At 39.2% G+C, this 13,980-nt stretch overlaps 1 protein-coding gene and 1 non-coding gene across 2 annotated transcripts in view; one reads left to right on the forward strand and one right to left on the reverse strand.

Moving 5' to 3' along the window:
* The window catches only part of MROH2B (maestro heat like repeat family member 2B), a 107,821-nt gene that overhangs the window by 59,673 nt on the left and 34,168 nt on the right, over window positions 1-13,980 (forward strand). Inside the window, exons 25-30 of the mRNA XM_053598847.1 lie at window positions 81-216; window positions 307-402; window positions 1,002-1,091; window positions 1,625-1,745; window positions 3,920-4,017; window positions 8,821-8,973. Coding sequence (XP_053454822.1) covers window positions 81-216; window positions 307-402; window positions 1,002-1,091; window positions 1,625-1,745; window positions 3,920-4,017; window positions 8,821-8,973 — 694 coding nt within the window. The remainder of the gene's footprint in view (window positions 1-80; window positions 217-306; window positions 403-1,001; window positions 1,092-1,624; window positions 1,746-3,919; window positions 4,018-8,820; window positions 8,974-13,980) is intronic.
* Window positions 4,977-5,094, reverse strand: LOC128591954 (U5 spliceosomal RNA). Its single transcript, XR_008381716.1, has one exon. It is a non-coding gene; the product is annotated as a U5 spliceosomal RNA (small nuclear RNA).

Consider the following 13,980-nt stretch of genomic DNA (forward strand, 5'->3'; position numbering starts at 1 on the left):
AAGGTGCCACGTTTGCCACATGTCCGGATTCGGTTCTCATTCATCGTAATACCCTTTCCTCCTCATGGTTGTCATTTCAGTAAACTGAAGCCTCAGCTCTCACTAAATGACCACCTCCATATTCTTGAAGAGAATATTCGGAGGCTGCTGCCCCTCCCACCACTGGAAAGTCTGAAAAACGAGGGCCAGACGGACAAGGACAAGGAGCACATAAACGTACGTGGCTCAGCCTGAGCAGGGGGAAACCCGGAGTGGGACTTCACTCTCACCTCAGCCTGGGACTCACGCGCGCACATCTGATTTCAGTTTCTCTACGAACGATCCATGGACGCCCTAGGAAAACTTCTGCGGACCATGATGTGGGACAATGTGAATGCAGAGGACTGTCTGGAGATGTTCAGTGTGAGTGGGGCCTCTGCTCAAATCCATGCCCATCCTACCTAGTACGTCCTCCACAGGAAGACATCCGGCCTCCCCTCTCCACGCACACAGAGAGCCAGTCCACTCAAAAAATTGTTTGTGGGCTCGACGCCTGTGGCTCAAAGCGTCAGCCACATACACCTGAGCTGGTGGGTTCAAATCCAGCCCAGGCCGCCAAACAACAATGTCGGCTGCAACCAAAAAATAGTCAGGTGTTGTGGTGGGCGCCTGTGGTCCCAGCTACTTGGGAGGCAGAGGCAGGAGAACCTCTTGAGCCCAGGAGTGGGAGGTTGCTGTGAGCTGTGATGCAACAGCACTCTACCCAGGGGGACAGCTTGAGACTCTGTCTAAAAAAAAAAAAATTGTTTATGGGGATGTGAGAAAAGGGGAGAGAGAGAGACAAAAACAGGGAGGGAGACGATGAGCAGAATGTACATGAAGAATACTGAAATATATTTATTCCGGGCAGTGCCTGTGGCTCAACGGAGTAAGGCACCAGCCCCATATGCCAAAGGTGGTGGGTTCAAACCCAGCCTCGGCCAAAAAAAAAAAAAAAAAGATATTTATTCCTTGACCCACAGCTTCTCCGGATGTGGCTTGTTTCACCAAAAGAATGGGAAAGAGAAAGAGCTTTCCAGATCTCTGCCAAAGTACTGACGAATGATATTGAGGTACGTAATCCCCTAACAGAAATAGATTTCATTGTTTGCAAATGGCAGGCATCGCTGAGGCCTCTGGAATTGGAAACACCTGCCTGGTGGACCTCGGGACTCGAAGTGGAGAGCTTTCCTGAGAAACCCCTGGACAGGTATCTCCCAACTCCGGCCTGCAGCAGGTGCACTAGAGTTGAGCTGTGTGGTTGCCTTTGCATGCTTGCTTATTTTCCCACTGCTCTTAAGAAATCAGGCACAATAACTAAGAAAATGCCAGGAAGGCTATGTTAACCAGTGTGATGAAAATGTGTCAAACGGTCTATAAAACCAGTGTATGGTGCCTCATGATTGCATTAATGTACACCGCTATGATTTAATAAAAAAGAAAGAAAGAAAGAATGAAATCAGGCACCTTTGAGGGGAAAGTTCAAAACTAAAAGGTCATTCTAAGAATCTGCAGAACAAATAAAAGCCTCAAGATGTGGTGTTGGGAATACCCCGGGAAATCATCCAGCCATCCCAGCATATGGGATGCCTCCTTTGTCTTGCAGGCCCCACAGAACTTTAAAGTAGGCTCGCTCCTCGGGCTCCTGGCTCCTCACTGCTGCGACACCCTGCCCTCCATCCGCCAGGCCGCTGCTAGCTCCACTATTGGTCTGCTCTGTATAAAAGGTGAGGGAACGGTGGGGAAGCCGCAAAAAAAAGAAAAGATACCAAATTTCTTTTATTCTCTTTTTCTCTGTGTGCGGGAATGTCTCTCTTCTTCCTCCACCCCTGTTATTCTCCGCGCTCTCCTCCCCACTTCTCCACTTCTTTCCTCTCCTCTCCTCTCCTCTCCTTTTCTCTAATTCAGCCATTTCTGTTTTAATACCTTAATTACATCAGAGAATTTGTGTCTCTCTTAGATCTGAAACAAGTCATTTTTTCCCTTCAGTAGCTCTGTTTTCCTGTTTTTTTTAAATAAAGATAGTAACACTGAAGCATTATAAAGGTCCATTAAAGTAGGTAAAATGTTTTGAGAGTCTCTGATTTAAATCACTGAGCAATTGGGTATATTAGCAATGCTTCCTTTATCACATACTTTTCTGCAGGAGAAAATTGCACTATTATTATGGTGCTAAGTGACTTTCAAAGACAGAACTTTGTGGAGGCTTTTTCAACAGAGCAGGACCTCCTCCTGCTCTCCAAGTACATGGGAATAACTGTCAATATCAGAAAATATAAGGAATTTTATATTTCAAAATAAAATCAGTCTCAGGCTGAAAGCAAACCTCAGTCTCAGGCTGAAAGCACCGATCAAGGTGTCCTATCCAGGTGGATTCACCAGGTATTATTAACAACATTTAAGGTATGAGAAAACTGAGGGTCAGGAAAATGACGTAGTAAAGATTTTGTTCTAAGACTAACTTCAAATCCACTGTAAACTCTTAACCCCAATACAGTTGCTGAAGTTATAGTCCAAGTGTGTGCACATTTCTGTGGATACCAGGTACAGCCAGGAACACTAGGTTGAGGCTTAATGCCATCTCATGCCTATGTGCTGCTCATCATCTTTTAGCTACTCAAAATGTATATCAAATTCCTTTCCATGTGTCAGATGCTGTTCTGATACTGAGGACTTAGAGATACTATAAGACTTATGTAAGTAAAGTATGTTAAAGCCAAAAAGTGGGATTTGATTGGGGGTTAGGAAGTATCCAGTCAGAAAGAAAAAGTTTATCAGTAGAGTCAGAATAGATTAAAAATCTCTCGGACTATGTGAAGGTAATTTATTAAAAATATATACTTTTACCAAGAACCCCCCCCCAAAATGAAAGAACTAAAGAACCATTGCAATAAGAAAAGAAATGTGCCAGAAAAGGACTCACAGGATGAAAGGAATTTGAGCTCTACCTATTATTGGTTCTACCTAATCTTCTTTTTGCCTCCTTTATTTTCCCAGAACATGCAAAATTCAGTTCCTCGTGCACTCTCTACTAACAAGAAACCCCATGCTTCATAATTGGCATTAACTCTTTTTCCTTGATTGTTCAAACAAGGGTGATAGAGGGAGAGAAAAAAAACGTGGGCCATTTATTAAACACCTACTAGGCACAGGTAGCAAGTGCATTGCTAAATAAAATACCCACTAATTCTCATGGATGTAACCAATTAGTTTTGAGATGAGAGATCTGAAATTTAAAAGTTTATCTATTCCTTGAAGCACTGAAAGTCGCGTGGCTGGGCTTTGAGCCCAGGTGTGCCCACAGGCATTGGGCTAGGTTGTCTTCCACAGAATGTTCAAGTCCTAATTTCCACAATTACTATATATTCAAATAACAAACAGAAAATTATTGCTTAGGTCTGCATTCATAAATTGATATCAATAATCACTTATGCAGTTGCTGATGGAAATTTTTTATCACAGTAGTTACTTTTCAATTTCCACATTGAGATAGCTCACTAAAGATTGGAACTCTGAAAGAGACAGCAGCATAGCAGAGTAGTCAGAGCCTGGGCATTTGTGTCTAGCAGATCAGGATTCAATTTCTGATTCTCCTATTTTAACTTACTGCACGACCTTTGGCAACAGCATCATATATCTCTGCCCCCAGCTTTCTCATTTCCAAAATTTAGACACTAACAGGAGAGTCTACCTTAGATAATCTTACAATCTTTGTAAATAATAAATGAGATCTTTGTATGCAAGGTATTCAGCATAGTACCACCATGTAGAAAACACTCAATGTGTTTACCACCCCCACCAGACAGCAACTGATTTAGTATCACACCAAAATATTGGCAGCCCCTTCAACCCCCAGCAGGATCCTTGAACTCTTGCCCATTTCTCTATTTGTTGATTTTAGGCATTCAACCGGAAGTAGAACGACTTCAGGGTCTGCAGGAAGGACTACAATGTGATGACGTAGAGGTGCAGATCAAGATTTCTTCTAAAATAGCGAAGGTAATAAATATAGAAGTCTTCCCAAGGAATGTAAAGATGATTCAGAATTGATTTCCTAATGAGTAAGCTGTGTACTCCCCACAATGAAGAGAATGTCTAGACTTTCAATGAAGGACCTTTCATCCTGTTATTCTTTTTTTTAATTTCAAAGTATTAATTGAGGGGGTACAAGTGTTTCTGTTACAATTGATTCCTTGTATAATGCTTAAGTTGGGGTTTCTGGTATGCCCATTTCCGGAAGAGTGTTCATGGTACCTAAGAGGTGAGTTTTTATCCCACACGCCCCACACCCTTCTCCCTTCTTGGCTTCTCATGTCCTTCCTATCCCTTTGGGCTTGTGTGTGCCATATATTAGCTCCTACTTAGTAGCAAAAACATGCAGTGTTTGGGTTCCCATTTCTGAGATAATGTACTTAGCATAATGGTCTCTAGTTCCGCCTATGTTGCTTCAAATTACACTATTCCATTCTTTATTATGGCTGAGCAGTACTCCATGGTATATATATATATACCACATTATCCATAGAGGCTGTGTTAATTTGCAGTCCCACCAAAGTGTGTAGGCATTCCCTTTTTCTGCATCCATGCCAGCATCTATTGTTTTTTGACTTTTTTATAATGGTTATTCTGATAGAAATAAGAAATAAGATGGTTATCTCATTATAGTTTTGATTTGCATTACCCTGATGATTAGTGATATTGAGCATATTTTCGTATGTTTGTTTTGGCAATTTGACTATCTTCTTTCAAAAAACATCCATTCATCTCTTTTGCCTAGTTTTCAATGGGGCTATTTGTTTTGTATTTTTCTTGCTAACATGTTTGAGTTCTCTGTAGATTATAGATATTAGTCCTTTGTCAGATGTATAATTTGCAAATATTTTTTCCCATCCTGTAGGTTGTGTTTCCACTCTGTTCATCATCTACTTTGATGTGCAGAAGCTTTTTTTGTTGTTATAAGCCCCGTGAGCTCAAGTCCTCAATAAATGGGTCAAAGACCTCAGAGTTGTTTCTTTCCATGGAAATTTTTTAATGAAAGGTGAAAGATTTATATGATCTGAAGAGAAACCAAAGTATGAAGAAGCTTTTTAATATAACTAAGTTGCATTTATTTATTTTATTGTTGCTATATTTGTCTTTGTCCATAAATTCTTTGCCTAGGCTGATATGTACCCTGTTTCCCCCAAAATAAGACATCCTCCGAAAATAAGACCTACTTACAGGAAAGATAAGACATCCCCTGAAAATAAGACCTAGTGCATCTTTGGGAGCACACCTTAAAATAAGACACTGTCTTATTTTCGGGGAAACAGGGTAGAGAGTTTTTCCCACATTTTCTTCTAGGATTTTTTTTATTTCATACTTTACATTTAAGTATTTAATCCATCTTGAATTAGTTTCTTGTATATGGCAAGGGATAAAGATCTAGTTTAATTCTTCTGCATGTGGCTATCCAATTTTTCCAGCACCATTTATTGAACAGGGCTTCTTTTCCCCACTGTATGTTGTTGTCTGCTTTGTCAAAGATTAGTTCGTTTTAAGTAGATTATTTTATTTCTGGTTTATTTATTCTGTTCCACTGGTCTATGTCTCTAGTTTTTTTTACCAGGACAATGGTGGTTTGGTTACTATACCCTTGTAGTATAATTTGAAGTCAGGTAATGTGATGCCTCCAGATTTGTCCTTTTTGTTCAAGATAGCTTTGCTTTGTCAGGCTCTTTTTTGGTTCCAAATGAAGTTTAGGATAAGTTTTCTCTCAACCTGTGAAATATGACACTCATATTTTAATAAAGATTGTCTGGAATCTATAAATCGCTTTGGGAAGTGTATACATTTTAACGATCTTAATTCTACCATTCCATGAGCATTCTCAATTCCATGAGAATTTTTTTTTTCATTTCGTTTCTGTCATCTGAGATTTTCTTCATCAGTGTTTTATAGTTCTCCTTTTAGAGATCTTTTACTTCAAGATATACCAACTATATTCCTAGGTATTTTATTTTCTTTATAGCTTCTGTGATTAGTATTGAGTTCTTGATTTGACTTGAATCTTATTAGAATATGGAAATATTATTTATTTGTGTACATTGATTTTGTAACCTGAGACTTTGTTGAATTTATTCATCAATTTCAGGGTTCTTTTTGGTAAAATCTTTAGGGTTTTCTGGATAAAAGATCCTATACCTTCATACATTGATAGCTTGACCTCCTCTTTCCCAAGTGGATGTACTTTCTTTCTTTCTCTTGCCTTGTTGCTCTGGCTAGGATTTCTAATACTATGGTAAATACACATGACTAGTCAACAACTGTTATGCTGTTTCATACTATGAGAAACCTTGTACCAAGGGCCTTTTCTAGAGTATGAGATGCAGTGATGTGGGGTGGAAGGTTAAAAGACTTGAGGTTACTCAGATACATTCTGTGTGCACTGTTTGAAGCCCAGTCTCCTCATCTTCAAAAAAAAAAAAAAGACCATAGCTTACCTCTCAGAGTGATTGTGTGCAGATTGACAAATCAATTCAATCACTCATTCAGTCATGCATTCTTTCACCTGCTATCATCAGAACATCTACGATGTGCCACTCTCTATTGTAGGCTCTAAGGACAGAAAAAGACAAAAATCCTTTGCATTAGAGTGGAAAGAATCAAACAGATAAATATAATACCAGATAATGATCATTGAGAAAAATAAAGTTCATTAAAGGAATTGAGAATAAAAGAGGTGGGCCCCTAGAGAAAGCTACTCTGAATAAGAAAACCATGGAGATATCTGGAAAACAGCAGCCCAGGCAGAAGGAAAATAGCAAGTGAAGAGGCTCTGAGATGGAGAAAGAGGCAGATAAGGACTCGTAGGAGACAGCCAAGGGCTGACTTGACTCCCAGGCCTTTTTAAGGACCTTGTCTTTTACTTCATCTTTAAATCAAAAGCTAATAGAAGAGTCAGGGCTACTGTGTATAATCGTGCCAGTTGTGAAATGAAAAAGGGTACCTTCATGCAAAACAGCATCATTCATAACGTAAACATTACAGATTTATGTTTGTGTTTTGGAAATTTTCCTAATTCCAGAAAAGGATCCTACAAAATCAGTATGTATGACACTACACTTATAGAGACAAATGTAATATCTTGAAGACAGCACATTTTCCTAATGTGCAAAGGTCTCTTGTGGACTAGCAGTGGTTCTGAGAGAAATATGATCAGATTTGCATTTTTGAAGGATTGCTCTGGTTACTGTCAGAGACTAGAATATAGGAGGGGAAAAACAAAATCATGGTAGTCAGCCTGGAGGAAACTACAAAGATCCAGATGTCACATCAGGTAGGTAGGACTGAGGGAGCAGTAATAGAGACGTGAGAAAGTGATCAGCTATGGCAGAGAAACCACTCAGGGGACAGGGAGGAAACTTATGTCAAATGCCTGAAAAGTGTCTGACACATGCTCAAAAACATGCTCAAAACATAAGCTCCCTCCTTTCCTTTCCTCCTAAAACAAAATCCATCCCAATGTGAGAACAAAACAGATAACTGTTGAGCTTGGACACCAGGTGAGCATTTAGTGTTAGATAGGACAGGAGCAGCAGTCCAGTCCTTTGACTGTGGAACCATGATAATGATAACTCAAAAAAGGGCCGGGCTGTGCAGGAAGGAGCTCACTTCTCCCCAGCAAAACATCTGCAGGCCATTTAATAGAGGGGAAGTGAGTTGGGAATAGGAAGGTTCTTATGTTAACAGACTCATAATCATTTCCATCTCCTAGAGCTCACTCAAGCTGCTAGCTTTTTTTTTTTTTTTGCATTTTCAGGTCATTCTATTTTTTTTTCTTTTTTTTTTTTTAATTGTTGGGGATTCATTGAGGGTACAATAAGCCAGGTTACACTGATTGCCATTGTTAGGTAAAGTCCCTCTTGCAATCATGTCTTGCCCCCATAAAGTGTGACACACACCAAGGCCCCACCCCCTCCCTCCTTCCCTCTTTCTGCTTCCCCCCCCATAACCTTAATTGTCATTAATTGTCCTCATATCAAAATTGAGTATATAAGATTCATGCTTCTCCAAAAGCTGCTAACTTTTTACCTGCCTGCCCCCTTTTCATTGGTACACAAATACAGGTATGCACACTTAAATCCACACAGTACTAGCAACCAAATGTTTTGGTTCTGTAGACCAAGATTGCAACTCTTTTAATTTTCTTGACCTCTTATTCTTTCTTTTCGAGACAAGTCTTGCTTTTGCTCAGGCTAGTCTCAAACTCCTGAGCTCAGGAGATCCACATGCCTCAGCCTCCTAGAGTGCTAGGATTATAAGCAGGAGCCACTGTGCCCAGTCTACTTGACCTCTTATTGACTATTCTTAATACTGAAACATGGACGAGTAATCCATACTCTATATGGAAACTGAGGTTTTCCTGAATTCTCAAGGCTTAGCTGTTCTTTGGCAAATTCAAGACATGTTTCTATGATATGCAAAATGTAGGTGAAAGTACATGTATGTAAGTTGCTATGTAAACATCATGCATTATTTTTCCCTACATAATACGCTATAACTTTAGATTTGGAGGGGAACCTTGAGATTCAAAAAATATGAAATAGTGAAAAGGCAACTCCAGGGAAAGTTTGCTTAGAGATAAAATTTCATGTCTGTGTCCTGTGTCAGCATTTTCTCTTATTCATGTGGCCCAAATTATGTGCTGTTGGAAAGCCCAATGGTTTTAATATTCTAAAACAAACAATAGCAGTATGTTCTAAGTATCTAGCCAGAAAGTGAGGTGGTTGACAGCATGAATATTTCTGGGTGCATTTTCAGATTGTCAGTAAATTCATCCCAAATGAAGAAATTCAAATGTTTCTGGAGGAAACTCTGGATGGTCTGGAGAACCTCAACCCCACGTGCACAACAGCCTGTGGAATGTGGATGATCACTGCCCTTAAGGAGCAGGGCATGGCTCTGGAAGATCAGGTGACCTGATGTCTGGTTTTATAGCTGTGTAGAATTCTAACACTTCTGAAATGCTAACTGGGTCACTATTCCTCTCTTTGTCCTCTGATGGGCCACAGACAAGAGCATGCACAATCTCCAGAGGCCTCAGCAGAGACCCAAGCTATGTGCTAACAATAAGGCTCATGTTGAGTTCCCACCTCCAGTTGCCTCTCTGGTCTTTGATCATAAAAACTTTCCACACAGTCCCACTCTGACCAGAGGAAGCAGTTTCAAACCAAGACCATTTAGCTCGTGGAAAACTGGTTGTTAGATGTGTGAGATAAAAGTGCCCGTGGAGATGCCTTTGAGATCACCACGGATGGCACAGGAGTTTCTAACCCCATTGCCACTTCAGGCTTTTCTTCCACAGGCCACACAATTTATTGTCTGGAATGCAAGGCTGTCATTGAATTGGGGGAAGACCTCGGTTCTTCTTCCCAACTGGAGAGTTAAGCAGAGTAAATAGGATTTCAATTCCGTGAGCTTGGCTAAAATCTCCAAACAGAGATGCCGCTATCCTCTCACCTCAAATCGGAAACACATTCAAGCTATTCAAGGATAAATAAGAATAAAAAAAAACTTTAATTAAATAAAAATCTTAAGGAGAACAAGAGAAAGAAGTCTGTTCTCATAGCCCACTTAACCACCCTCAATTTTAAAATTCTCTAAAAAGCAGTTTTTGTGCAAGGGGGTTAGAAGTGGCGTCTGTACTAATTACTTTTTAATAAGTCTTTCAAAAACACATTTACTGAACACATACTATGTAGTAAATGTGGACTGCAAATGTGTTCTAGGAGGAGTTGTTCACATGCACAGGTAAAGGTTTGCAGTGGAAGCTTCAACCCTCTCCAAACATTATTGAACTGGGACTCTATAATACTCATATTTGGGGGATATTTATGATTAAGCGATTATAATTCACACAAAATGTCATGTTTAAAACGAATGTCCAATTTAAATGTCTATCTAAATAAGAGAGAGAAATATCTACTAGAAATAAACTTAATTTGTCATAGATAATAGTCCCTCATCCATATCGAAAAACCCAAATATATAATATCAATCCCCACTGCCTGGAGATTAACACCCAAATTCAGCATGATGGCCTTCAATGTTTTTTGGCATCTGGCTTCTTGTTTTATTAAGTCATCTTCCTCTCACTACTCTAGAAATCTTTTGGGAATTTTCTTACATTCATATTTTCATGATCTCTTTGAAAAATATAATTTTTTTTTAGCAGTTTTAGGCTCAAAGCAAATTGAGCAGAGAGTTCTCCTCTTCCTCCTGCCCACACACCGCCTTCCCCTCTATCAACATCCATGACAGAGTGGCACATTGTTACAATTGTCGAACTTGCACTGACATGTCATTATCTATAGTTAACCTGAACTTTAGGGTTTAGGGTTCATTCTTGATGTTGTACAATTTTATGGGTTTAACACCATTGTCATCCCATATAAATAGTTTCGCTATCCTGAAAATCTTCCATGCCCTGCCTTTCACATCTTTCATATGACATATTTGATGGATGCCCTTGTCTACCATCTCCACTTTAGCTTTTGAAATCACAATCTATCCTTCAAAATTCAGACCAAATACCACTCCAAAATGACTCAGTTCCTTCTGAATTCCCCTGTCAGGTTTTTGTACCTCTTATATATCATTTGCCATAGACTGCCTTGGGCACAGTTCTTTGGGTATATAACTAATATCCTTTATTCGATTACATACTTCCTTTGGTCCATCTTTTTCACTGTTGGTAAATTCTCCATAGCGTCTAGAGCAACACCTAGCATAAGGCACTCTTTCAATAAATGTTTGCTAAATTGATTTGAGAATAGCTACCCAATTCACCAGTAATCCTCTCGAGTGAGAAATAGGCCATGTGTAGAATAAATTACTGTCTGTTTTCCTTTGTTTGTTTGTTTGTTTTGAGACAGAGTCTCACTATGTTGCCCTTCAGTAGAGTGCTATGGTGTCACAGCTCACAGCAACCTCAAATGCTTGGGCTTAAGTGATTCTCTTGCCTCACCCTCCCAAGTAGCTGGGACTACAAGAACCCAACACAATGCCCAGCTATATTTTTATTGTAATTGTCATTATTATTTGGCAAGCCTGGGCTGGATTTGAACCCACAAGCTCTAGTGTATGTGGCTGGTGCCCTAGCTGCTAAGCTACAGGTGCTGAGCCTAAATCGCTGTTTTTTTGACATTATTTATAATTCATTAACCAACCACCCACATCACGCTGATGTAACTTGCCCTGAGTCATTCACATAGAAAATGGCAACTTAACTTTTTTCTTTTTTGTTAAATCATAGCTGTGTACATTTGTTCTATCAAGGGGTACAATGTACTGGTTTCATATACAATCTGAAATATTCTCATCAAACTGTTCAATGTAGCCTTCATGGCATTTCCTTATTGTATATAGATATTTGTATTCTGCATTTAGTAGGTTTCAGCTGTACTCATTCTAAGATGCACTGTAGGTGTGGCCCCACCCATTACCCTCCTTCCACCCTAACCTCCCTCCTTCCTCCCCCTCCCTTGGCCCTTTCCCCATATTCTTGTGCTACAGTTGGGTTATAGCCTTCATATGAAAGCTATAAATTAGCTTCATAGTAGGGCTGAGTATATTGGATACTTTTTCTTCCATTCTTGAGATACTTTCCTAAGAAGAATATGTTCCAGCTCCATCCATGTAAACATGAAAGAGGTAAAGTCTCCATCTTTCTTTAGGGCTGCATAATATTCCATGGTATACATGAACCACAGTTTGCTACATTCATGGGTTGATGGGCACTTGGGCTTCTTCCATGACTTAGAAATTATGAATTGGGCTGCAGTAAACATTCTGGTACAGATGTCTTTGTTATATTGTGATTTTTGGTCTTCTGGGTATATGCCTAGTAAAGGAATTATAGGATCAAATGGCAGGTGTATTTTTAGATCTCTAAGTATTCTCCAAACATCCTTCCAAAAGGAATGTATTAGTGTACATTCCCACCAGAAGTGTAGAATTCTCCACATCCATGCTAACATCTCTGGTTTGGGGATTTTGTTATGTAGGCTACTCTTACTGAGGTTAGGTGATATCTCAGAGTAGTTTTGATTTGCATTTCTCTGATGATTAAGGATGATGAGCTTTTTTTCATGTGCCTGTAGATCATGCATCTGTCTTCTTTAGAGAAGTTTCTCTTCAAGTCCTTTGCCCATCCTGAGATGGGATCACTTGTTCTTTTCTTGCTAATACATTTTAGTTCTCTGTGGATTCTGGTTATTAAACGTTTATTGGAGGTATAACCTGCAAATATTTTCTCCCATTGTGAGGGCTGTCTGCTTGCTTTACTTACTATGTTCTTGGCTGTGCAGAAGCTTTTGAGTTTGATCAGGTCCCAGTGGTGTATTTTTGATACTGCTTCAATTGCCTGGGGAGTCCTCCTCATAAAATATTCACCCAGGCCAATTCCTTCAATAGTTTTCCCTCCACTTTCTTCAAGTATTTTTATAGTTTCATGTCTTAAGTTTAAATCTTTTATCCAGTGAGAGTCTATCTTAGTTAATGGTGAAAGGTGTGGGTCCAGTTTCAGTCTTCTACAGGTTGCCAGCCAGTTCACCCAGCACCATTTGTTAAATGGGGAATCTTTTCCCCACTGAATGTTTTTAATTGGCTTGTCAAAGATCAAATAACGGTAAGTAGCTGGATCCATCTCTTGGTTCTCTGTTCTGTTCCAGACATCTAATTCTCTGTTTTAGTGCCAGTACCATGCTGTTTTGATCACTATCCATTTCTAGTACAGTCTCAGTCTGGTAGCGTGATCCCTCCTGCTTTGTTTTTATTGCTGAATAATGTTTGGCTATACAAGGTTTTTTTCTGATTCCATATAAAACGAAGTATTTTTTTTTTTTTTTTGGGATTCTAAGTATTTATTCCTTGCTAAAAAGGTAGCAAGTTGAATAATGTGTTTCACATACTAATTTGAGAAATAATGCTTTTTGTTATTTATCAAAGTATGTGTAAGTCATAGATAAAAATTCCCCTGGGGCCATGGCTATTGATTCATAGTTAGAGTCTGATGTTTTAGTAATTTGAAGTACATCTCAGATTTTGAAAACTTAACATGAAAAATGAAAAATTTTCAATAAAATATTTTTGATACATTCAACTGAAAATAAAATATTAAAATTAAATAAACAATGTTTTGATAACTTTGTGATGGCTTACATGTGGTAATCAAGTTATCATGTTAATATATCTCTCTGAATATAAAATTTTATTGATGACATTATATCCACCTGTATAATTTGTATACAATTTTTTTTTTTTTTCTTATTGTTGGGGATTCATTGAAGGTACAATAAGCCAGTTACACTGATTGCAATTGTTAGGTAAAGTCCCTCTTGCAATCATGTCTTGCCCCCATAAAGTGTGACACACACTAAGGCCCCACCCTCCTTCCTCCATCCCTCTTTCTGCTTCCCCCCCCCATAAACTTAATTGTCATTAATTGTCCTCATATCAAGATTGAGTACATAGGATTCATGCTTCTCCATTTTTGTGATGCTTTACTAAGAATAATGTCTTCCACTTCCATCCAGGTTAATACGAAGGATGTAAAGTCTCCATTTTTTTTAATAGCTGAATAGTGTTCCATGGTATACATATACCACAGCTTGTTAATCCATTCCTGGGTTGGTGGGCATTTAGGCTGTTTCCACATTTTGGCAATGGTAAATTGAGCTGCCATAAACAGTCTAGTACAAGTGTCCTTATGATAAAAGGATTTTTTTCCTTCTGGGTAGATGCCCAGTAATGGGATTGCAGGATCGAATGGGAGGTCTAGGTTGAGTGCTTTGAGGTTTCTCCATACTTCCTTCTAGAAAGGTTGTACTATTTTGCAGTCCCACCAGCAGTGTAAAAGTGTTCCCTTCTCTCCACATCCACGCCAGCATCTGCATTTTGAGATTTTGTGATGTGGGCCAT

Source organism: Nycticebus coucang, chromosome 1 (genome assembly GCF_027406575.1).
Source record: "Nycticebus coucang isolate mNycCou1 chromosome 1, mNycCou1.pri, whole genome shotgun sequence".
Taxonomy (NCBI): Eukaryota; Metazoa; Chordata; class Mammalia; order Primates; family Lorisidae; genus Nycticebus; species Nycticebus coucang.